Source organism: Nasonia vitripennis, chromosome 2 (genome assembly GCF_009193385.2).
Source record: "Nasonia vitripennis strain AsymCx chromosome 2, Nvit_psr_1.1, whole genome shotgun sequence".
NCBI classification, from domain to species: Eukaryota; Metazoa; Arthropoda; class Insecta; order Hymenoptera; family Pteromalidae; genus Nasonia; species Nasonia vitripennis.
This window is the reverse complement of record NC_045758.1, coordinates 6,011,541-6,034,000: the sequence shown is the minus strand read 5'-3', so window position 1 is coordinate 6,034,000 and position 22,460 is coordinate 6,011,541. Positions and strand designations below refer to the sequence as shown.

Sequence of the window (22,460 nt, the reverse complement as noted above, 5' to 3'; positions counted from 1 at the left end):
CGCTCTGCCAAGTGGGGTGCATTAGCCCGACTTGCCATTATCCACGCTTGGGAGACTCTTAAATTATCCGAGGCTCGCGCCGGACGCGCACACCGCCGCGCGGCACCCTCTGTCGGCGAGAAAAAGACGTACGAGCTTGCGACGCCGTACCTTAGTTAGCGAGTGTGCTTTCGCCCCTTCCTTCTTTTTTTTGCGCGCGCGACACGTCTATAGTTGATGAAGCGAAAAGTGCGTGGGTGTGTGTTTGCAAAATACGGGATTATGAAATTAATAAAAAAAGAAAAGAAATATACCGTCATCGAGAATAAAAAATTGTACTTATTATATTAATGCGGAGGGTGATTTCGATTACAATATTACGAAGCATCGAGGCGACCTTTTTTACAATAGGAGTATATAGCGGCGTCGTTATCTATTCAGCACACTGTAGACATCGATTAATGAGTGTCCGATTTCATAAAGTATTGAGGATTATAAAGTCGCTATATGCAGTCGCGCGGTATGAAGGTCAAGAAACTCGCTATAGCACAGAGCCTCCTTTTTTCCCTCCCCCGTCTCTATATATCTGTATACATACAGCTTGCGAGTATAGAACGCGACTAGGTAAAAATAATACCCGAGTATGCATGTACTTATGTGAGCCGCGCGACGAGAGAACAACGTTCAATTTGCAGTAGACAATTGATGGACTATTTGATGATTTTATTATTCACGAGGTATTATCGAGGAGAAGCCGGCGTCATTATTGAGCATAGCTGCAGCTCTGATATACTTAGCAGTATGTATATCAGAGAGAGATGAGCTTTACTTATAAATTTTTCATTTGTAGTTTAAAACTTTTTCCGTCGCCGCCGCCGCCGCCGCGTATACGTGGCCTCGATTCTTCTCAAACTGTGATTTACACGATACCCACCAACGATATGAACTGTATATAATAGAGCAATTAGTTCGCTCTCCGAACTTTTTTCCGCGAGCTTCTCTACAACATACATTTTGTCTTGATAATTGATTTGGAAAAAGGTGTGGTGAAATTTCGAATCTAAAACCGTATAGACCGCATCTAGCCGAAACCGCCGAGTCGCGTCTGACTCAACCGAGACACGAGGAGGCGGCCTTCGCGTCTTTGACCGCGCGGCGACATTAACACCGATATTTCGCGCGCGACAATGGAAGGAGAGAGCGAGAGAGAGAGAGAGAAGCTACGAAATCCAGGGCAAGCCCAACCGCTAAGAGCTGTGATCCGCCGGTGGTTTATCTAATTGGAATTGTCGAGGGCGCGAGCGAGCCTCCTCTCTCTCTCTCTCTCTCTCTCTCTCTCTCTCTCTCTCTCTCCTCAGCTAGACAGTACACAGCGGAAGAAACCTGCCAGTATATATATACCAAGAGAGGCAGAGAGGGCGTCGGGAACTTTGGACTATCTCTTGGAACACTGTTCCAAGGAGGCTCTTTAGACTTTACTCTGACGTGACGTCGCCTAATACTCGAATCCCTTCGTCGCCCCTTCGCGCGTGGACACCTATACAGCTTTTCAGCGCGTGTATACCTATATACATATATAATACACTCTATCCATCTCTCTCGCCGGCTAATTAATTGATGAGCCCCCGGATTTAAATGCAGTTCATCATGAATCGGACGTCGGGGCTGCGCGATGCGTGCGCGAGAGTTGCCGAGAGTTGGATTATTGAATTTAGCAGGATTAGAGCCAGCGCTACTGCAACCTGTAACTTTCCCGCTGCGCGCACTGCCGAGTACACGACATTTCGTTTAGCCTGCTTTGCCGACTTGTTTTCTTTTTTTTCTCGCTCGACTCGCTTTTTTTCTGTTTTCCCTGGCTTGTCGCGAGTAATTAGCGAGTTGCCCGAGCGATGGGTTGTATTTTACATATGCGCTGCGCTCTCGGCTCCTGTAATCCGATTGAGGCTTAACTCGGACTTCGGCTTTCTTTTCATACGCGCAGCCATGTGTATGCGTGTGTAAAGGAGAAAATCGAGTTTTATTTTTAAAAATCGTCGTGAATAAATCATCGGTTCAAACGATTCTATCACTCATCCAATTGAGGCAATTATAAAATTCAATTAAGCATCGTGAATAAGTGATGCCGCCGGTTAATATTTAAATTCGCACACCATACTCGGCGTCGTCTATAGAACGAATAATAATGGGTCACACGCGGCTCATCGGCAATACGTACAAGCGAAACAGTCCGCGAGGCAATTATACACGCGAAACAACAAGGAGTCGAGAACAAAAAAAAATCGAGCTTATACAGCTACATTCGTTAATCGCTCGCGAATAAAAAGCACAAAACGCATCGCGCGGCTCGCGCGCGTGCTGCAGTTTAAATATTGTTGACACAGCTCGCGGCGACTGCTACACTATAGCAGCAATAATGATTTTTCCCCGCCGTCGAAAGTTTGCCGTACGCTGAAACGCCACGTGTAGTTATGGCTAATTATACCGCGCACGACCATGTCAATAGGCTCTAGTCGCGCTGCCGGTCTCTATAGACACACCGCCGCGTGTGTGTATACCTTTACGCGTCGCCGTTGTGTTACACTTTTCAATCGGCCTATTTTATTTCCGTGCAAAATCCCACCGATTACACGGCTATCCGAACTCTACCGATACGTGTCTTGGGTGTAATGCGGTGATGGGTATACGGGTACCGATTGGGACGTAGACGTTTCGCGGAGCTATCGATGAAATACGCAGGAGAGATAGACCACGTGTTCGGCTACGGCAACGCTTACGTGGTGTGTCTGTTTATATACGTTATAGAGCCACGGCTATAGGTCTGTAGACCGCGAGCTGACTCGACGTTATACTAACCTCTCACACCGACGCCGCTGAGGTGTGAAAATAACTGTTAAATTATTTGCCGCCTCTCCTTTTGTGGCGGCGGCAACTATTAAGATGTCACTGACATGTATAGACCGATAGTAATGAGAACGATATACTAACGATTAAGGTGGTAACCTTTCGCGAATATCCACCGTTGTGAAGTCCGATCATTTCTGTTGACGAGCGACCCAAAAGCTCGACGAAACGCACGCATCGGGGGTATGAAGCGTTCGGAATATAAGTCGTGAAAATGATTTGTACGTTCCGAAACAGCAGTCGTCGTAAAATACAGGGGGGGAGGGGCGACGCCGGCGTATGAGACGAAATCGTGGAGACTGGGAGGGGGGGGGGTGTTAGTCGGCGCGGCGAGTCTAGAGAGATTCTAGAGCCATCTACGCTCTCTCGGAGACTTGCTTTCTAATTATTCCCCACAGGCAGTAAGGGATGGCACGTAATTGGAGGGTGGACGAGGACGCATCGATCCTCCATTCCGAGGGAATCTCTCTTGGCGATTCGAAGAGCAGAGCGAGCGAGCGAGAAAGAGATAGTTAGGTATATACATCTATACTCGCTGTAGCGGAAGACAGAGAGGGTGAGCATCAGTCCGCAAAGAAAAGTGATAATGTCTTAAGCCGCGGGCACGATTTAACTTCTGATTTTGGTCGGCCCATAGTCTCTTCTTCCTTTGCTGCGGCTGCGATAGGGAGTGAGTAGGCGAGTGAGAGAGAGAGAGGTGCAGTTGAGCGCTCTAAACTCGAAGAAGCAAGAGCTGGCGCACAAGCCGCGGTTGGTGGAGAGAGAGAGAGAGAGAGAGAGAGAGAGAGAGAGAGAGAGAGAGAGAGAGAGAGAGAGAGAGAGAGAGAGAGCGTTTAAGGTTTAAGGGAAGCCTTCCTTAAGATCCCAGCCAGCAGCGCACTAAGCGCTGACGCTGATCCTTCTCTTCCTTTCGCTCGCCTCTCTCGCCTCTTGTCTAGAGAGAAATCTCGAAGCTCAGTTTATCTAATTCGAGTTGTCGGCTGGTCCTTGCGCCAGTTAAGAGCAAGCCTATATGAACGTCTATCCCGATGTTTGTATGTATACAGTCCCGAATTGAAGTTGATCCCGATTTTCCCGATTAACGACGGATCCGTTTCATCACACCAGCCCGACATTTTCGAATTTGGATTTGTGGGGACCCAATACATACACCCGAGTATAAACGGCGAAATGAAACGCTGAAGGGTAGAGAGAGAGAGAGAGAGAGAGAGAGAGAGAGAGAAAGAGAGAGAGAGAGAGAGAGAGAGAGAGAGCGTATCATTAATCTGACACCGGGGCTGTCGATGTAAGGATCGTTTCATCAATTATCCAACCGCCTCCTCGACTTCCCTCTCCCCCACACCCTCGCACACTCGCGTGTGTATACTCACACCTACGATCATTAAGGTCGATAGATTAATAATTCCCGACTATTAGACCGCATATTTTCCAACCAGGAGAAGTTTGCCGAAGAAAAAGCAGAGCCGCTGGTCTTTGACACGGGAGAGATTGGCTACGTAATCTTTTTTGCTCGACGCACTGCTGCCGTGGCGCGAGCAGTCGATAAAATAACAATAACATTTCGCAGTGACGTGTAAACCAAGGCGTGCAACTTATGAAGACATTCGTTGCAGCGCTCTGGCGTGTGCTGCACAATGCACACACGCGATCGATCCGAGTCAAGGTCTGTCTCTTCCCCCGCCTCTACATCAGCTTTCCACTCGCAGCTGCACCTGTGCGCGCTTCTTCAGTTCTCGGCTAAAGAAGCGGCTAGCAGTATCGTCCGCGAGAATATTCAAAATTTGTGATCGTCCTTTGTTCGAAAAACGAAACGAAAATCTCCGAGGCGAGACTGTAGGTGGCTGCACCGGCTACGAGAACTGCAGGCATCGGATCGCAAGAGGAGAGCGAAGAGCTCGAAGGAGTAGGGGTTGCACGAGGAGCTTGCATTCTCCATAAAGCAGCACAGGGACACGTCGAGCTGGCCGCGCACTGGTGTGTGCATTCCGGGTGCTCCGTGGGAAAGAAGCTCGCTCTCGTCGAGTGGGTGGGGTAGCAGTAGTGCCAGTCGGCTCTATCTATCTCCAGGGGAGGGGGGTGCGACGACCTGCCTTCCTTCTCGCTGCGGTCGGCGCTTCTCCTCTCCCCGCGAGGACGAAGGAGGCCGCTCGGCGAGAGGAAGAGGGGCGCGCGAGGACTGCTCTCTCTCTCTCTCTCTCTCTCTCTCTCTCGCGGGGGTGGACAGCGATCGAGACCCGCCCCCACTTTGGCGCAGCCGAGCTCGCGCACTTTGGCAACTCCCCGCCAGTGCGCGCGCTGCCTCTCTCTCTCTCGTGCTCGGCTCTTACCACTTCCCCGACCCCCACCAACAGTCGCCGCAGAGCTGGTGGCGTATCAGCCACCCCTCGAGCGCCTGCACCCTTCGACATAGCACACAGTAGCTCCTCGTCGAGCGCCTTGTCGAGAAGGGCCAGGCTCTGCGCTCCGTCGCGTGACGACTACAGCGAACTTTCTTTCTCTCTCTCTCTCTCTCTCGCGACATACAGCCAAACAAGTTTGTCCACTTTTTACGCGCTGGTACCACCACCGCCGCCACCGCCACCGCCAGCACCACCACCACTGCTGCGACTTGTGCATCTGCAAGTTCGCGCGACTGCAAGCGTTCGCCGGACAACGTGCGTGTGTCGTTGTGTCGTGTGCACCGCTTCAGCTGTATGCGTTCTCCTCTTTTCGCCTCAAGTGGACTTTCGTGACGACAGCCATGGACAGCCTGTCGTAACAGTGAACACAGTTGACGGCGATGAATAATGTGCGGTTAGAGCAACCTCGTGTTGACAGCAGGCGAGCGACGATTTGCTAATAAAACAGACAACCATAAACGTAAAAACTGGCAGTCTACTGCACGGCCCAGTCATCGGAACGCTTCGGCTCTGCTCACAGGTGAATCTCTCCGACACGACGGTGAACTCGTACTCGCAATCGGTAACCTCTGCTACCTCAAACACTCGTAGACTCGCCGCGCTGAAACCCTCGATCGTTATTACTCCTGTTCGCATTTTTAAAGCAAAAAAATACGATGCACGTAGATGGTGCTTAGTATAACGCGCGCTACCGCAAATCGCTATGCTAGCCGCTGGTGGCAGCTCCTCGTCGCAGCTGCACCGCGTAGCTTGTGAGAACCGTCTGTACGATCCTCTGGAATTTTTCTGTTCCAGGGTCGAACTCACCAGCGTGCCGGGCGGCCAGAATGCGATGGCCCACCTCAAAAAGCGTAAGCTGGAAGCAGAGTCGGCCACCACGAAGCCGAAGCAGCAGCAGCAACAGCAGCAGCAACAACAGCAGCTCAGCTCGCTGAATTCCAAGCAGAAGAGCGGCAGCGACATGGATGCCCAGCCGGAGCAGGCGGGGGCCAAGCGGCGCAGGAAGAGCGTGCGCGACGATCAGAAATCGGTTAACGCGGCGTTCGACGATCAGAACAAGAACAACATACCCTTGCCCCAGAAGAAGCGCGTCTTTCCCAACGCGAACTCGGGTAGCCCGGCGCGCAAGGCCAGCAAGAACAATTGCGAGGAGCCCGAGGACGACGAGACCCTCATCAGGGAGACTGAGGCCGCGCTGAAAAGCCTCTCCGGCAGCTGGGTGCCCGGACCCAGGGGATCCTTCTACCAGCGGGGCAACTCCGACGAGGACAGGTACGAGTCGAACTTCGAGAACCTCTTCGAGGAGAAGAAGGACGGGGTGAAGATGTCGCCGTCGTCCATGTCGCAGTCGTCGACGACCAGCAACGAGACCGGCTGCTCGCTCAAGGACGTGATAACGCTGCGGGGCCAGCAGCAGCACAACGCCAGGTTTCAACAGCAGCAGGCTAAGATGATGCAGGACGCCTACAAGCAGCATAACGGCGGCAAGCTCATGAAGAAGGACGACGAGATGCAGTGCATGACCGACTCGAACCAGAACGAGGCGAACAAGCGGCTGGCCATCAACAGCGGAAGATCGTCGGGGAGATCGGCCGCCGGCGACAAGTACTCGAGATACGAACCGCCGGACTTCAACGAACTCGTCGACGAGTCCTCCAACGAGCTGGAGATCGACATGTCCGATCCGGCGAACGAGCACGAACACCACCTGCGGAACGAGCACCCGGACAAGTGCAAAAACGAGTCCCTCGCCAACAAGCACCAGCAGCAGACCAGCGGCCTCTACGGCTCCTACCAAAGGCCCTACTCCGACGGTCTCAAAGCCACGTCGCCGGTGGGCTCGTCGTTCTCCGTGACCTCGGCCTTCAGGCCGCCCAACAGCAGCGGCAGCGAGAAAACCGGTTGCCGAAGCGTCGCGACGCCGTCCTCCATCCCGCCGATGGGCCCGTATCCGGCCGCGGCGACGTTCGTCGGCTACCCGTCGCCTGGACCGACGATGCCCGTGCCCCAGCCGGTGCCCGGTATCTCGCCGCCGGTCGACGACAAGCACGCCTCGACCGTCTCCCTTCTGCAGTTGAAGTCTCCCAAGGAGGAGGCGATGCCGGTGCAAGCCGCCGCCGTCAGCAACAACCCCATGAGCGGCAGCGTGCCTAAGGGTACCAGTCCCAGTCACCAGAGTCTCGCGCCGATCGGCAGTCCCGACGCCAACTCCAAGCAGTACACGATCCTGCAGCCGGCGGGCGTCGGTTCGCGGGCTGCCAGCGCCATCCAAGACATCGCCAGAGAGGGCGTCGTCAGCGTCGCCGCGGTCAGCAGCACGAACGGCTCGGCGAACAACAATGCCAACAAGCAGCCTGGTAGCAACGGTCCCGTCGTCAATCCGACAGTCAGCAGCAACGGCAACAGCAGCATCGCCATGAGTAACAGCACACCGGCCACGACGACGGCCAACTCCGCGATGGGAGGCGACGTGTGCACGACTTCGAGCGTCGGCAATCAACAAGACCCCGCTATCAAGATGAACGAGCGGCCGGGATCTTTCGACGGCACTAGACCCGGAATGTCCATGTCGCCCTCCAGTCTTGGCAGGGGTAAGTTGACGTTTGCTTTAGCGCGTTGCTAGTCGCGTATGTAGGTTGATTGAGAATCGTAACTCCGTCTCATCGCGCACACATCATCGAATAGCAGTCTCGTATTATATACTCTATACACCCCGTGTGTATCCGCGTGCGATGTAGGTCAAGATCGACATGCGCTGCATTCGGAATTTCAAATCCCCCATGAAAAATTCGCCGAGGCGAATTCTGACGAGGGGTCGGTCCGCGCGTTCTCTCGCTGCTCCGATCGTGCGTTTCGCGAAAGGGGGACAAAAGGCATTTTCGACTCTGTACTCGCTCTCTTCCTTATGCGGTGCCGCTGCTTTCTCTATAAAGTTAGGGGAGTTATGCCAGGGTGGAAAATCAATAATTACGAAGCCGAGGGGTGATGACTCAAATGGCGAAATCAAGCTCTCTCTCTCTCTCTCCTCGCGGGGACTTATTCTCTCTCTCTCTCTCTCTTTGAAGGCTAACTACGGCTTTCACTTGTCTCTGCTTCCCGATTTATCTTCAATCGGAACTGTTATCAAAGCTGTAGAATCCTGGAAGCTCCTGTACAAATCCGCACCGTTTTCGTCAAAGCAAGTTTCTCTAATCGAATATGGGATGCATCGCAGGCAGTATGAACTAATCGAGTCAAGCACAAACTTACCAATTCCTGACGAAATTAACGCAACGCGTCTAGGAGGCGCGCATTCGGAAAGAAGAGAACCTTCCGTCGGGCTCTGGGCTCTCTTCGTCGACAACGGGACGTGGGCCGACAGGTGGAATCCGAGTGCATTCCCGGGATCTAGCTCGGGAGCACGCAGTGTGACAAGCTGTGCGTCTGCGTTTGGGGGAGAGAAATTTGGGGTTGATACCGCGTCATACGTATAAGCCGCAGCTGTCAGCGGCTGGAAACGTGACTAGCATGCGGCTGCTCTTCCACTTCTCGAGTCACCTTATTACCGAGGCTCCGAGACCCTATGCCTTTCCTCATTATCCCCTTAACGTTTCTCTCTCTCCCGTGGCACTAGTTCCCTTTCCTCCGATGCTGCTTTCAGCACTCCCTTCGCCAGTGCCGACGAGGCGGGGGTGGACCGCCGTTTCAAAAATTCAATCTCCGCCGTCCCTTCTTCCTCTCTCTCGCTCTCTCTTTCCGTGTATACCGACGAACGATTGTACAAACGAAAGAATTCCGGCTCGAGGGGATGGAATTGTTGCCTTAGCGGTGAGGCGCAGCTTTCTTTAAACGCGAGCGAGCTTTGACTCGGGAGTTTAAATGCGCTATTTTATCGACTTAATTGAACCGGCCAACAACCGCCGACGTTTCTCCTGGCATTTCGCGAAATTAGCTGACTCGAATTTTCTCCTCTCTCTCTCTCTCTCTCTCTCTCTCTCTCTCTCTCTCTCTCTCTCTCTCTCTCTCTCTCGCTCACTAGCTACCTCTCTGCACAGAGAGAATCAAATTACTTGCTTAGCGTTTGCCGGAGCAAATACCTCGGTAATCGACGGCAAGTCCTCTATTTTCACACGACTCTGCGAAAAAAAATTGGCAAACAAGCTCGCCTTTGCTCTCCCCGAAAAGGAAAAAAATTCAAACGCGCACAGAAGCGCCGAACGTCGAAATCACGGAAATCCGGTGTTTTTCGTGACAGGTAACGTTTGATTTTATGGCTCGTTGCAGTAGCGGCGGCAGCTCCCCCGCATCGTGACCCTCTCTCTCTCTCTCTTTCTTGATGGAAGCGTGTTGACACGCCATAAAACTGTTATCGGGAAATCCAGTGGCCGCAAAAACGCAGCTCCCCCTCCCGCGCGCTCTCCTGCGTATGTCTGTGTGTGTGTGTGTGTGTGTGTGTGTGTATAAAAGCGAAGCAGTAGTGTGCTGCCCGGTAGCGTTTGACGGCTGCCCGGCGCTAATAAAAAAATAAACTACCCTGTAACTCAATTTTACGCTGCTGCCGCTGCCTATGTGTACATGCACTCATGTGTGCGTATAAAATACCTCGGCGTTTTTCACGATCGTATAACGGGGGGGGCGGAGGCGATGTTGTAGCGACGTATAATGGCCGACCGCTAAGAGGAGGTCGTTCCGATGGCGCGAGAAGGAGGAGGAACGCGCGCGACACGTGTCTTTAGCGCTAATTTCACGCTTTATTGATTTATCCAGGCGCGGCTAATTCCGAAAACACACGCCAAGCATTCGGTCGTAAAAGCGCGTTTATGGATTAATTAAAAAAACCTCGTGAATTATGACGTTTTTATCGCCGCTCGTTATAGTGCAACTGATACTCGCAGATGCTTGTATATCGGGTCTGACGTTCGAGTGAAATCAGCGTTGCGTTAAAATTATCTCTCGTAACCGTCGGACGTTATATCTCGAGATGGCGCATCAGAGCAAGCTGTTCTCTTTTGAGTGCCATGAAAAATTCGTTTACACTTTAATAAAGCCGTCTCTTGCAATGAAGTCAAAAATAAAAAGCGTTAAGAAGAAGCGACCCTCGCTAATTGAAGCTAATTAAAGCGGCGAGAGCATAAACACTTTTCCGCTCGCGCGCAAGAGTGAAAGAGAGAGAGAAGACAAGTGAGCAAGGGTTAGTCCATTCCGGAGTCGAGATCAACGCGTACGCGTTCACTCACACACGCACACGTGCAGCGAGACGTATGAATAAAACAATCACAGTAGACTGTTTACGCACACCGCTGCTGCTGATGCTGCCGGCGACGTCCCACATATAACCCTCGTGAAATTGCTACAAAATAACACAATTACACACTCACCTTCACTCTTGCGTATCCCGCTCCTTCTTTGCCGCGCGATGATATCCCTTTTTCTCTCTCTCTCTCTCTCTCTCTCTCTCTCTCTCTCTCTCTCTCTCTCTCTCTCTCTCTCTCTCTCTCGCTCTGTCTCACCCTCGCGCAGAGAGCCGGGCACTTTTTTCCTTCTTCCCTTACGCTCTTTGCCTGCGGAAAAAAGGTCCGAGCTGCGCGGCTCGTTACAAGTCTATTCAGACGTTCAGCGCGTGCCACGGCACACGCTTTCATCCCTACGCTGTATATATATACGCTACCAGCTTGACCGGAAGAGTCGACGCGTGCCGCGCGCTTAGCCCCTCGTTTCTTTTTTCTTCTCCCGTTTATTTTTTTTAACCGACGAGCGGGCTGCTTAATTAATTGACGCGGAGCGTAATTCGATCCCTTCCGCGGCGGAGCAGGCTCTTTGCGCGTGTGACCTTCTTTTTTTGCAACTGCGCTGCGCGTACACGGTCTTCAACGTACGGATTTGTTTGAGCTGCTTGTGAGTGGATTATTTCGTCGAGCGCGAGGCCCGCGTGTAATTAATGCGATTGCGTAAAGGCTAATTAGAAATCGACGAAAGAAGACTTTTACCGAAGCGCGTATAGCAGTTGCAAACTTGTTTGTTGCGAGAGTCGGGGCTTTGCAAAAAAAAAAAATCGAGCGCGAAATTCAATTGAAAGCTCACCTCCGATGATGCTTTGCCCGTCGTGCATAAAAAACATTTATCTATAACGAGGCCTCTGAAAACTTTGAAAGACGCTTGTTAGAGTAGCAGTAGGCTCTTAGGCAGTACTATTCCATCGGCGCTGCGCGTAAAAAAGGCAAGTAGCTGCGCGGGAAGAAAGTTGATTAGCCAGAGGTGCGCCGAGCCATGCTTTCAATGGCTTATGGCGCATACAGTTCGTTCTAAATAAAGCATGCCGCTAATGACATCACGTATCGTAATCCAATTTACGAGCCAGCGCAGTGTATAGAGCCCTCTCTCCCTGTCGAAGAGAAAAAGGCGCGCGCGGGATTGGGTCTCGAAGACACGAAATGACGGCCTGATGAAGTTTCTCCTCTCGAGCGTCATGGCGGCGGCGCTCGGAATCGCCGGTGGCAGGGGATCAGGGCCAGAGGGATTAGTACACGACAAAGTTTATAAAAGTGCGCTTTCGCCTCTGCTCCTACTCTCCGCCCACGTTCTCTTCTTCGTCCTCTTTTTCCCGCTGTGGCATATCGCAAGGGAATGAGAGAAGGAAAAGCGTCCGAAAGCTCTCCGCTCTCTCTCTCTCTCCCCCTTCGATGTTTTCGTTGATTTGATTTGAAATATCCCGGCGCGACGCCGAAGACTTTGACTTTTCGCCTTTCCATCATCGCGGCGACGACGACGAGCACGTGATGAACGTACGTATGTCGGATATAACTGAATGAGCGGATCCTGCGCGCGTGTGTGGATAGACGTGCGACTAATGCGGAAAATTCCTCTTAATCCCGCGTGCTTTGCGATGTATCGCTTATTAGCTACGCTGCTGTGTGTATTATCCTCCCGATGTGAATCGCAGCATCGTCATTCATCACGCGACGCATTTTTTGAAAGAGAGAAATGAGAAACTATCGCAGTTTAAAGCGAACAATCGCAGCGCTAATTCCGGTAGACCATAGGCTCTCTCTGATGCTCTTTGTCCCGCGCACAGATCGAGGCGACGAATGCGGGCGAAAAGGGGATCTCGTCGTGGTTCTTCTTTGTTTTGCGGCCGGTTATGTGTCGAGTCGTATACGCGCGGCTTCGACGCTAATCTCGCGTGGGCTTAGACCGTGGCGTGCTACCTCTCTCTCTCTCTCTCTCTCTCTCTCTCTCTCTCTCTCTCTTTCTCTCTCTCTCTCTCTCTTTCTCTCTCTCTCTCTCTCTCTTTCTCTCTCTCTCTCTCTCTCTCTCTCGGCCAAATCCCAGAGGCCATTCACGAATCCGGCGCGCACAATGCGACGCGAAATCTTCGGGCCGACCGCACGCGATCCTTTCCACGCCGCCGCAAACTCCCGCTGTATACGCCTGCAACGCTTGACTCGACCGCTGCAATCCCCTGGACTAATTAATCAATCGCTCCCGGACGCTAATTGCTCGTACCTCGTTCTTCTGTCTTATCGTGGATTTCGAAATAAGTCTCGTAGAGTTTATACGCAAAACTATACATTCTTATTAATAAGTACGCTGATGCGTCGAGTCGTATCAATGATCGCGAAAAGGCTGTAAATTGGAGGGTCTAACGAGGATTCGATTGGTTGTAGTGTGTATGACCGGGCACACATAAATTGCAGCCGATGGCGATTATTGATAGGAATTGACGTACAGCACGTGCGAACACTCGTGTGCAAAGTGCGCGTCCCTCTCTCGGCTCTGCACGCTGCGAATAGCGACACAGAGCAAGAGCGAGAGATACGCACATACGCACACGAGAAGTGTGTGCTTAATGGACTAAAGGCAGCGGCCACGGGGGTGGTTTGATTTGTTACAGAGGGCAACAAGTGCCCAACCCCAGGCTGCACGGGCCAGGGTCACGTGACCGGACTCTACTCGCACCACCGCAGGTAAGTAATTATCGTTGAATTAACTGCCTGCTGCTACCTGCACTACTGCACGTTCTCTCTCTCTCTCTCTCTCTCTCTCTCTCTCTCTCTCTCGTCGATTAGGTTAATGCCAATTCATGGCGCTGGAGCATAGAGAGCCGCGGAGGCTGCTTAATTAACGATAATATCGATTCGATTGATAAGGCGAGCCATAAGTTTGCATATGCTCGTATTCTTGAAATTTGAGTAGTAAGAGCGGATGTTTGGTCGGACGCTTAGTCGAGTTAGCTAGCGACAGATCCTCCTTCTTTTTCGAGAGTAAACGAGAACGCAGAGTGCAGCGAAGCGAAGTTTTTAATTTTGAACGAAAAATTGTTCTTAATTAGCGCTGCCAGAATCTAAATTTGCTCTATTTCTTTCTTTTCAGCTTATCCGGTTGTCCGCGCAAAGATAAATTAACGCCAGAAAGTGAGTATGAAACGCTGCTTTAATTAATACTCACACACTCTTTCTCTCACGTTATATATTTCGTAACGTAGCTCTATAGTGCATATATGCCTTGTACGAAAACACGCAGGAACGTGGGACATTTTGTTTTACTTTGTTTTTAGTTGCCCTCGACGTTCGGGAGAGAAAATGACACGCCCGACTGCTGCACTCACAACGCTATACGTTTCACCGAACGCAGCGCACAGCTTTTCTGTACATACCTATACTTTTGAATATCATTGGCGCTTAAAACGGCACTAATTAAGAAGTTACTTGATTCCACCGATTGTCTAGAAAACACGTACACGCGTGACATTGTTTGCGAGTGTGATACACGTCACCCCGCGATGTGTATAGGCGATGCGCAGCAGAGGGCTGAAAAGCGTGATCACGTTTCTCTCCCTGTACATACATATATAAAAACCGACACGACCGTGTACGCCCGCGTTATGTGTGTGTGTGTATCTGTTCTGTGAATATTTTTTTTTCGTTTTGACTTTTTATTAGTTGTTTCAAAAATCAGAATTCTTTGTGCTTTTCGTTAGCGGGGTAGAGAGCTTTATTTACTGCGTTCACTCTTTAGTTGAAATTTTTCTTTTTCCTGTCATACTCATTACTTTTGTAGTTTCTCAGTTTATAGTATAGAGTTATATTATCACCACACTTGACTTGGTTATGTTGCCGTATATACTATATGCGAGTATATGATTTATATACTTTTTGGAGAACTCGAGACCCCGAGACACGGGCGTAAAAGGGAGTGGCAGCCCAAGCGCACACGCCTGAATCAAAAGTGAGGATCTCTCTGCGTTTGAGTATAATACAGCGCTGGTTAATACGACTATAGAAACTTTGCGTTTCACGTTTGCTTCATTCGTTCGTCTTTCTTCATTTTTGCTCGTACTGGTTTCGAAATTCTAAAACTACATGGAGAACGAAGATTTGTTTTAACGTTTCGTGTACATATTGTCGATCAACGTAAATCATGTTACACACATATGTAATACAAATCATTTGTCGTTTTGCGTAAAGCGAGTTGAGGTTTACACTTGCTTATAATTTCGTTATTTTTCGGGAAAAGTCATTTCAGTTTTCACTAACTATAACTGTCAAGTATACGTTGGCCGTATAAGAATTTATTCAGGTCTCATCACAAACACAGAATATTACATTTTTTAATTGTATTGTGTATAATTTATTTATCTAAATTGATTGTATCTTTTCTTGTATTTTTTTTTCTCTCTACCCGCTCAGTATATTATACTTATTACTGTACGTTTCCGATGAATTTGTGTTATAACCGTGACGTTGTTTCTTTTACATTTTACTTTACCTCTTCTACCTCTATTCTTTTTTTTCTTTACTCACTGTTTTATTATTTTTTCATTCTCACCCTCGTTCTCCGTGAATCTCTTGAAATTTCTCTCACGTCTTTCGAATCGTACTGTGTCCAGTATATGACTCCATCGTTTATATGACATTAACGCAATTTATTATACTCAAATAATTCAACGCGAACAAAGTTCATGTATTTTGATATTAAAAAAAATAAGAAAAAAAACATGTGACGTGCGCACTGTTGATGATAAAAAGAAAATTAACCATCGCAAACTCGTGTCTGGGTTCTCGCAGTTCTGGCGATGCATGAGACTATTTTGAAATGTCCGACGCCTGGTTGCAACGGCCGAGGTCATGTCAGCTCCAATCGGAACACGCATAGGAGCCTGTCCGGATGCCCCATTGCCGCGGCTAATAAACAGGCCGCTCGCGAGGCGCGACACAAGGCTCAAGGTAAGGCTTACCAGTCCGCGGAGACTTAAATCAAACGCGCGGATCTAAATATTTCCAATTCCACACTCGAGCTCTCACAAGCTGCAGTGTGCAGTACGAACATTATTATATTTCATTCTACCGATGCCAACTGCGACTATACTACTTTGTTCTTTTTTTTCTTTCTCTCATCCTTATAGGCGCATCTGTATTCTTTATTGGAAATTACACACAAAAGCAAGTACACGCTATATAGACGTAGCTGTGTGAGATATTATGTAGCACTCGCTTGAGACGTTATATATCGTTAGAGGATTCACTGCGTCATGCTTGAAAATGCTTTGCGGAAAAACGTGGCTTTACAAAATTTCTTTGCACATGTTACGAAGAATCGTTTCTCTATAGAATATTTGTTTTTACGCAAAGCGTTTGTATTAGAACGTTTTCAAAAATAGATCTAGCAATATTATAAATCACGAATCGAGCAAAATAGGAAGATTTGCCGATCAATGACTCAATAGTATAAAACTAGTTTTACACGAATACGTAGCTCGTACACGAATTGTACTTTTGTGGGATTTGATATTTTATTTGCTTAATAACCTGTACTACCGAATTGTAAAAAAAAGTCTGCACCTCTAAAGACGTCTCTGTTACACCAGTGTCAGGTATACCTCCAGAGTACATCAGCACGAATCTGCTTCCTCCGACGCTGGACGGCAAGCTCTACCCTCAGTACGGCACCAACACGCAACAGGACTCCAAGCCAGTGGTCTCCTCTCCCACGTACGACTACTACGCAGCCAACAAAGTAACGGGCATCAACGTCAAGGCGCCCAAGACTCCAGAGGACAACAGTCAGTCTCGCAACGGCTCGAGCAAGGTCGTCCCCAAGACGGAGAACACTTCATCGTCCACCAGCTGCTGCAGTTTGCCCAACCGCCAAAACACGACGCAAGAACTGCTGGTCCCCAAGTCCGAAGACTCCAGCTCCTGCAGAGTCGGCCAGAACACGTCACCTCCTCCACCGCCACCGCCTAGCGTGCGCCAGACTTCGGCCTACGACTCTTACCTCAACCAGGATTCGAACTCGTCGTCCATGTCGTCAATGGAGGCGATGGGCTCGAGGACCGGCTCCCTCGGTGCCACGATACACCATCCGAGCCAGCAGCAGCAACAGCCTCAGCAACAACATCCAGTGGCCCACCACGTGCTTCCGATGCAGCCCGCGGTTGCCTACCCCATGCCAATGGTCGAGGACACGAGGATGAGCCACCAGATGGCAGCAGCTCAGCGCTCGCCCTACGAGTCCTCGATGATGGCTGCGGCCGCTGGAGCGACTAGCGAGGACATGTACTCGGCTCACCAGCGCTCGGCCGAACACGCGCGAGCAGCAGCGGTCGGCTACATGCAGCATCCGGGCGCCACGAACATCGCCAGGCCGGTGGTCACCTACTCGAACGACATCACCGCAAGGGGCTACGATACGACGGGGGCAGCGAATCACCGACCATACGACCCTGGCACCGCGTCAGCCTACGACAGGTACGATAGCCAGGCCTGCGCACCGCTGCAGCCCCAACAACAGCAACAACAGCAACTGCACTCGAGGACGAACATGTACTACTTGGGACAGACAGGCATGACGCCAGAGGAACAGGAGAGGGTCTATCACCAGGAGGCTGCCGCCGCGGCTCAGCAGCACCAGATGGCCATGGCCGCGGCTACCGTAGCCGGCATGATGAAGACGGAGGACGGTGAGTGTTTGACGAGAAGCAGTTTTTGGTTCGCGCCTGTATACTATCTTTCGATCGTAAAGCGAGTCTTACTTTAACATTATATGAGGTTCTGGAGAGAAGTTTAAAGATTGTGTAATGCTTTATCCCACGTATAGATCCAAACCTCTTTTACGTAGACGATAGCGATGTCATTAGCTGTGAAAAGTTAAAGAGAGTCTCGCTTAAAGGCAAGTAAAGCACAAGTACTATTCTCATTTCATTCGCAAAAAAAGTATTCACCCAAAAGAAAAGATATTGCGTAGCTGATGTATAAAACCGACATCATGAAAAATTGCCCATGTAAATTACAGTGAAATGCGTGACAGTCGCGCAAGTCCAACAGATGCAGAAGCCCAGCGGTCCTCCAACCTCGCCCGGTGGATCCGTCATGGATTTGTCAACCTCGAGCGTGACGTCGACCAGTCCACAGGTAAATATGCATTAGAAATATTCATATTCACTGTGCGGGCCAAGGCGCTCGGAATTCGTGCGTAATGATAACGTCATTAGGAATCAAAGGTGTAGGTATAGCGTATAACCTAGTCGTGCTGCGAATTCCGGGCGCTTTGAAAAGGATTATATATTCGCACTGGCGCGCTGGCGTTAACTGAAATTATTCTATTATATACGCGCAGGCACCGCCCTACGGATCGAACAGTCTCAGTCCGCAGTACGGCGGCGGGCAAACTGTCGGCGGTAGCCCTCAAGCTGCAGCCAGTCCGCACCTAACGGCGAGCCCCCAAGTACCCAGTCCCCAAGGCCAGACCCTCGACCTCAGCGTGAACAGACTGCACAGGTAACGCGCTCGCTTTCTCTCTCTGCTCTTCTCTCGCTCTCACTCCTTTCCCACCCGCACCAAAATCATCGCTGCCTAATTAATTTAGTGTTTACAGACAAAACTCTCCCTGTATTCCTCAGGCTCGAAATCATGGCGGTTTTAACTTTTAATTGTCGTTGTAATTACGCGCTTCTTGTTACACGCTCAAAGCAGTCGTTAAACGAGTTATGTTTATTTGACAACCAATTTGAGCCGCTTTAAGCCTGTAACTGTATATTCAACGAATTTGCAATTTAAATATCTTGAATAATCTAACGAAGTGTTTCTGATGATCCCAATAGTGGAGCACCGAGTCCGCAGTACTCGACGGCGCACGGCGAAGGAGTGCCCGTACCCGTGGGTCCAGGATTCACGGCCCCAAGGCCTATCGAAGAACAGACCGAACCCGTCGATTTCAGCACCGCCAACGAGCCCGTCAACTTCAGCGGTGGTATCAGGCCTGTACCAGGATTCCCACCACCAGGTGTTCACGCCGCAGCTTATAGTCGTGAAAGTACTCCAGACAGCGGTGGCTCGCACTACATGGATGCCTACAGAGATCCAACCGGTCAGTTTCGAAATCTACGATATTGTCACTATGGTCCTGTATGTCGAAAGGTGAAGAATGAGACATAAACGAGAGGCGGTATATCGTGTCGATTGTAAAAAAGAAAACAATATATTCCTCCGCGGAGAAATAAATGAGCTTGCAGCAAAAAGCTAGGCTGCGAAATTTATTTCCGAGCAAGTATATTACAGTGGCCCACATTTATGAGCTGCGACTGCGAGAGACGTGGGGAGAGAATTCTGCACGCACACGCACGTGCATGTACTGGGGAATAAAACTCGCGAGCCGATGATGAAAAGCTCGCTTTGGAGAAAGGCTGCAGGCGCGTACGTGTATACACTGAGAGAACTATATATTAAAATTTACTACATATGTAGGAAAAATTACTATATTAGATAGTAACGGCAGGTCATACTCGCTCCATGACGATTTTTACTATATTCATAGTAAAAATTGTTAGACTTATATTAAAATTTGTTACGTGTTTACTAGAAATTACTATATTATATAGTAAAAATTATTTTAAGAATTTCTCCGTGTGCCAGAATTTGAGGTTATAAAGTTGATTTATGCAGTAATAAGATACCAAAATCTATAATTTTTTGTTTATCTGATATTATTAAGTGATAAAATATCATTCGCTGCTATTATTTATTAATTTTGGTCAATTTATTATCAATATTAACTCATAAGTAAATGTGATTAATATATCAGATTTGAAATTTTGTACATAACAGTACTGTTTGGGTAAGTGGTCAGCGCGCTCGACTCCCATGCCAGAGGTCCAGGTTCAACAACATTAAATATCAATAATAATAATAATAATCATATTCGAATAAGCGCGTAAAATTGCCCAGCAAAAAAAAAATTAAATGTTTTAAAATTTCATTTCAGTATAGAAATTACTATCTGAGATAGTAAAATTTAATACAAAGCAAGTATAACCGTCCATTACTATATAATATAGTAATTTTTCCTGCATATGTAGTAAATTTTAATATCTAGTTTTCTCAATGTACTCGGAGCGGGCAGGCCGGGCAGGCGAGCTTTTTCTCCTCCCGCTGGCACGCTATAAATTTGCGCGAGACACGTTCCAGTCGAAATGAATACATTGTCGGGTAGCGTGTCATTACATTGGACGACGTGCTGCAGCAGCTCTCGCGGAACAGAGAAAGGGAGCAGGCTATATGCACGATAGAGACAGAGAGGGAAATACGAATGTATATAACCCCGCGGCGCGATATATCGGAATAGAACAAAGACCGCGCGCTCGCTCGCGCGTTCTCCCCCGAGGCGTACGTGGCGTCGGCGGCGCGGTTACAACTGCCGAATAAAAATTCGCCCAGCCTCCGGTTTTTCTCGTTCTCATTTTGCCTCGATTCGCGCGCGCTCGCGTATACCTACCTTGTGACTCTCCTCGTGCGCGCACAGTGGCTCTTTTTTGCTACTGCTGCCGCCTCCCTCCGAGCACCGCAGCGTCCTGTGAGCGTCACCGGCAGCTTCCATTGTTAATTATCAATATTTCGCCCGCGCCTATATACATATAGAACGAGAGTGCAAAAGTCCGACACTGCGTTGGCGTTTCTCTATGTCTCTCTGTTCGCTGGGGAGTAGTTATTGAAATTGAAACATACGGATGCCGACGCGTCGCGATGTGCAATATAGCTCCTCGCTCTCTCTCCCTCTCACTCCGCTGTATACCGTGATCTGTGCGCTACTGTTTTTTGGGATCTGTGTGCGTGAGCGCGCGGAGGGAGCGTGTAGCTGCCGAAATGTGTTTGGACGCGGACAATTCTTCTCTGGCAAATAAACGCGCGGACTTAACAACGGTTAATCAACCGCTCGGCGAACTTGCTCGCCGCGCGATGTGTACTGAATTTCCCGCAGACAGGGTGTATGAATGCCCTTTTTCTTGATTGACGATGTGCCTCTCATTCACTCGAATACAAAGCCGAGTTTGACTGATACTCGCATTCTTTCGATATCAAATGAAGAAAATGCTGTAGAAATTTTAAAATAAAACAAACTGATTCCTCTTGCAGGTTACGGGCCGATGAGTCCTCACCCAGGCTATGGAATGACGGGCGTTCAGGCCGAGTACCCAGGCAACACGTACACGCCGTACCCGACAGCGGGCTACCAATGCGGCGGCAGCTATCCAGGCGGGCCGGTCACCTCGGGCTACCAGATACCAGCCGGTTACACGCCTGCCCCGTGCTACAGTATGCCTCCGCCTCAGCACACGATCGGCCCGCTCGACAAGCCCAACGGCAAGGACGAAAGGTAAGCTTCTATACTCTAGATGTATATCGCCGCGTGCGAGGATCAAGCCTTGGCCTTACGCGGAAGTGTCGGGGCTCTCGCGTGCGCCTCTATGGTCACGCGAAGCACTTGCTGCTCACGGATCCTCGATATTGCTCGGTTCGGCTCTCTCTTTCTTTTTTTCAGTCAGCTAGCTCGACGGTTTATGGAAAACGGGATTGCGTTTTCGTGGCGGCCACTGCACTCTTATGTTGTTGTTTCGACTATAATTGCGTCCTGCCTCGGTTCAGCTACACGAGTTCCATGTACCTGCGGTCTTTATCTTTCTTTTTCTTAATTGGCGCTATTGGATTTTTACCCCCGACGAGAACACGCGTCGGGGTTAATATCGCTTGACATAAATTCACAGTGACTGAAGTCTATTGTTACGTTAAAAATGTATACATAACAGTAAATTGTATTAATGAGGTAACCGAGAGAAGAAGGCAAGCCTTGGCAACTCTATGCTTCATTAAAGGAAGAAAAAAAGTGAAAGCCGCATCCCGAGACAGATTAAAAAAAATACAATGAAATCTCAAGGAAAGCGAGCAAACAAAAAGGTCGACGGTGCGCGTCGCACATACATAATTTGTTAAAAAGTCCGAGACACGCTCTCTTTCTCTCTCTCTCTCTCTCTCTCTCTCTCTCTCTCTCTCTCTCTCGCTCTCTCTCTCTCTCTCTCGCAGCCTAAACTTGCTTGTCTCTCTCCCTCGCGCGCTCTATACAAACACTTGAGCACGTCCGCCTCTCTTTCTCGGTACATATACGCGCGCCTAGAAGCGGAAGCTGGCTCCGCGCGAGGAGCTGCCGCTTCCTACGCCCAGAGCCATATAATACAGCATCGCCGCGCGCCGTATATACACGAGCTTGCGAGGCAATTCCGTCGTCGCGATTCTCGCGGTTCGCGAGCAATCGAGTCGAGGAGCAGCGGTGTGGTATAGGTTGAGAGAGAGACTGAGCAGCGCCTCTTCGGCTAAGCTAAGCCGCGGCGGTGGCTTCCTCGTCTCCGCCGCTACCCTCGACAGTAGCGGCTCCTCCTCGCGCATACCTACCTCCATTTTGTTAATTAAAGTAATTACTCTTCGTAGGCGAAAGTGCCAACCTTATTCTAATTGACGTAAAGCTCGACGGCGGCGGCGGCGTCGGCGATGCTGTGCGCTACGAAAGAACGGGGGAGAGAGGAGCCGCTGCTCCGCGTTTCAAGGGGTTCTAGCACACAGCAAGGGAGCGAGAGAGAGGCCGGATGCGGGGGTTGCAGCAGCAGTAGCAGTTGGGTGGGGTATAAACAGTTGCCACCGCACTGGATTATGGGAAGAGAGCGAGCGAGAGGGAAAACGTCCCGACGGGGTTAGGACCCGGAACACCTCGACGTCGCAGCAAAACTCTTCCCTCTCTCTCTCTCTCTCTCTCTCTCTCTCTCTCGTCGACCCTCTCTCTCTTCTTATGCTAGCCCTTTCTCATCGAAATTCGACGGTCCGGCGGCCGCGCGTCAAATTTGCTGTGCATTCAGCGGACGCCACCCGCTCTCTGATTCGA

At 49.9% G+C, this 22,460-nt stretch overlaps 1 protein-coding gene across 11 annotated transcripts in view; it reads left to right on the top strand.

The window, feature by feature from the left end:
- The window catches only part of LOC100122454, a 206,622-nt gene that overhangs the window by 169,855 nt on the left and 14,307 nt on the right, over positions 1-22,460 (top strand). For 8 of the 11 annotated variants that reach the window (XM_031923872.2, XM_031923867.1, XM_031923866.1 and 5 more), the window contains 10 exons: positions 6,075-7,870; positions 13,150-13,222; positions 13,629-13,669; positions 15,323-15,481; positions 16,123-17,217; positions 17,355-17,426; positions 17,550-17,668; positions 17,874-18,034; positions 18,358-18,623; positions 20,666-20,906. In XM_031923872.2, the coding sequence (XP_031779732.1) occupies positions 6,075-7,870; positions 13,150-13,222; positions 13,629-13,669; positions 15,323-15,481; positions 16,123-17,217; positions 17,355-17,426; positions 17,550-17,668; positions 17,874-18,034; positions 18,358-18,623; positions 20,666-20,906 (4,023 nt within the window). Of the gene's footprint in view, positions 1-5,225; positions 5,800-6,074; positions 7,871-13,149; positions 13,223-13,628; positions 13,670-15,322; positions 15,482-16,122; positions 17,218-17,354; positions 17,427-17,549; positions 17,669-17,873; positions 18,035-18,357; positions 18,624-20,665; positions 20,907-22,460 lie in introns of those variants that run through there. The other 3 variants (XM_016983128.2, XM_031923869.1, XM_031923870.1) reach the window with 3 other exon arrangements.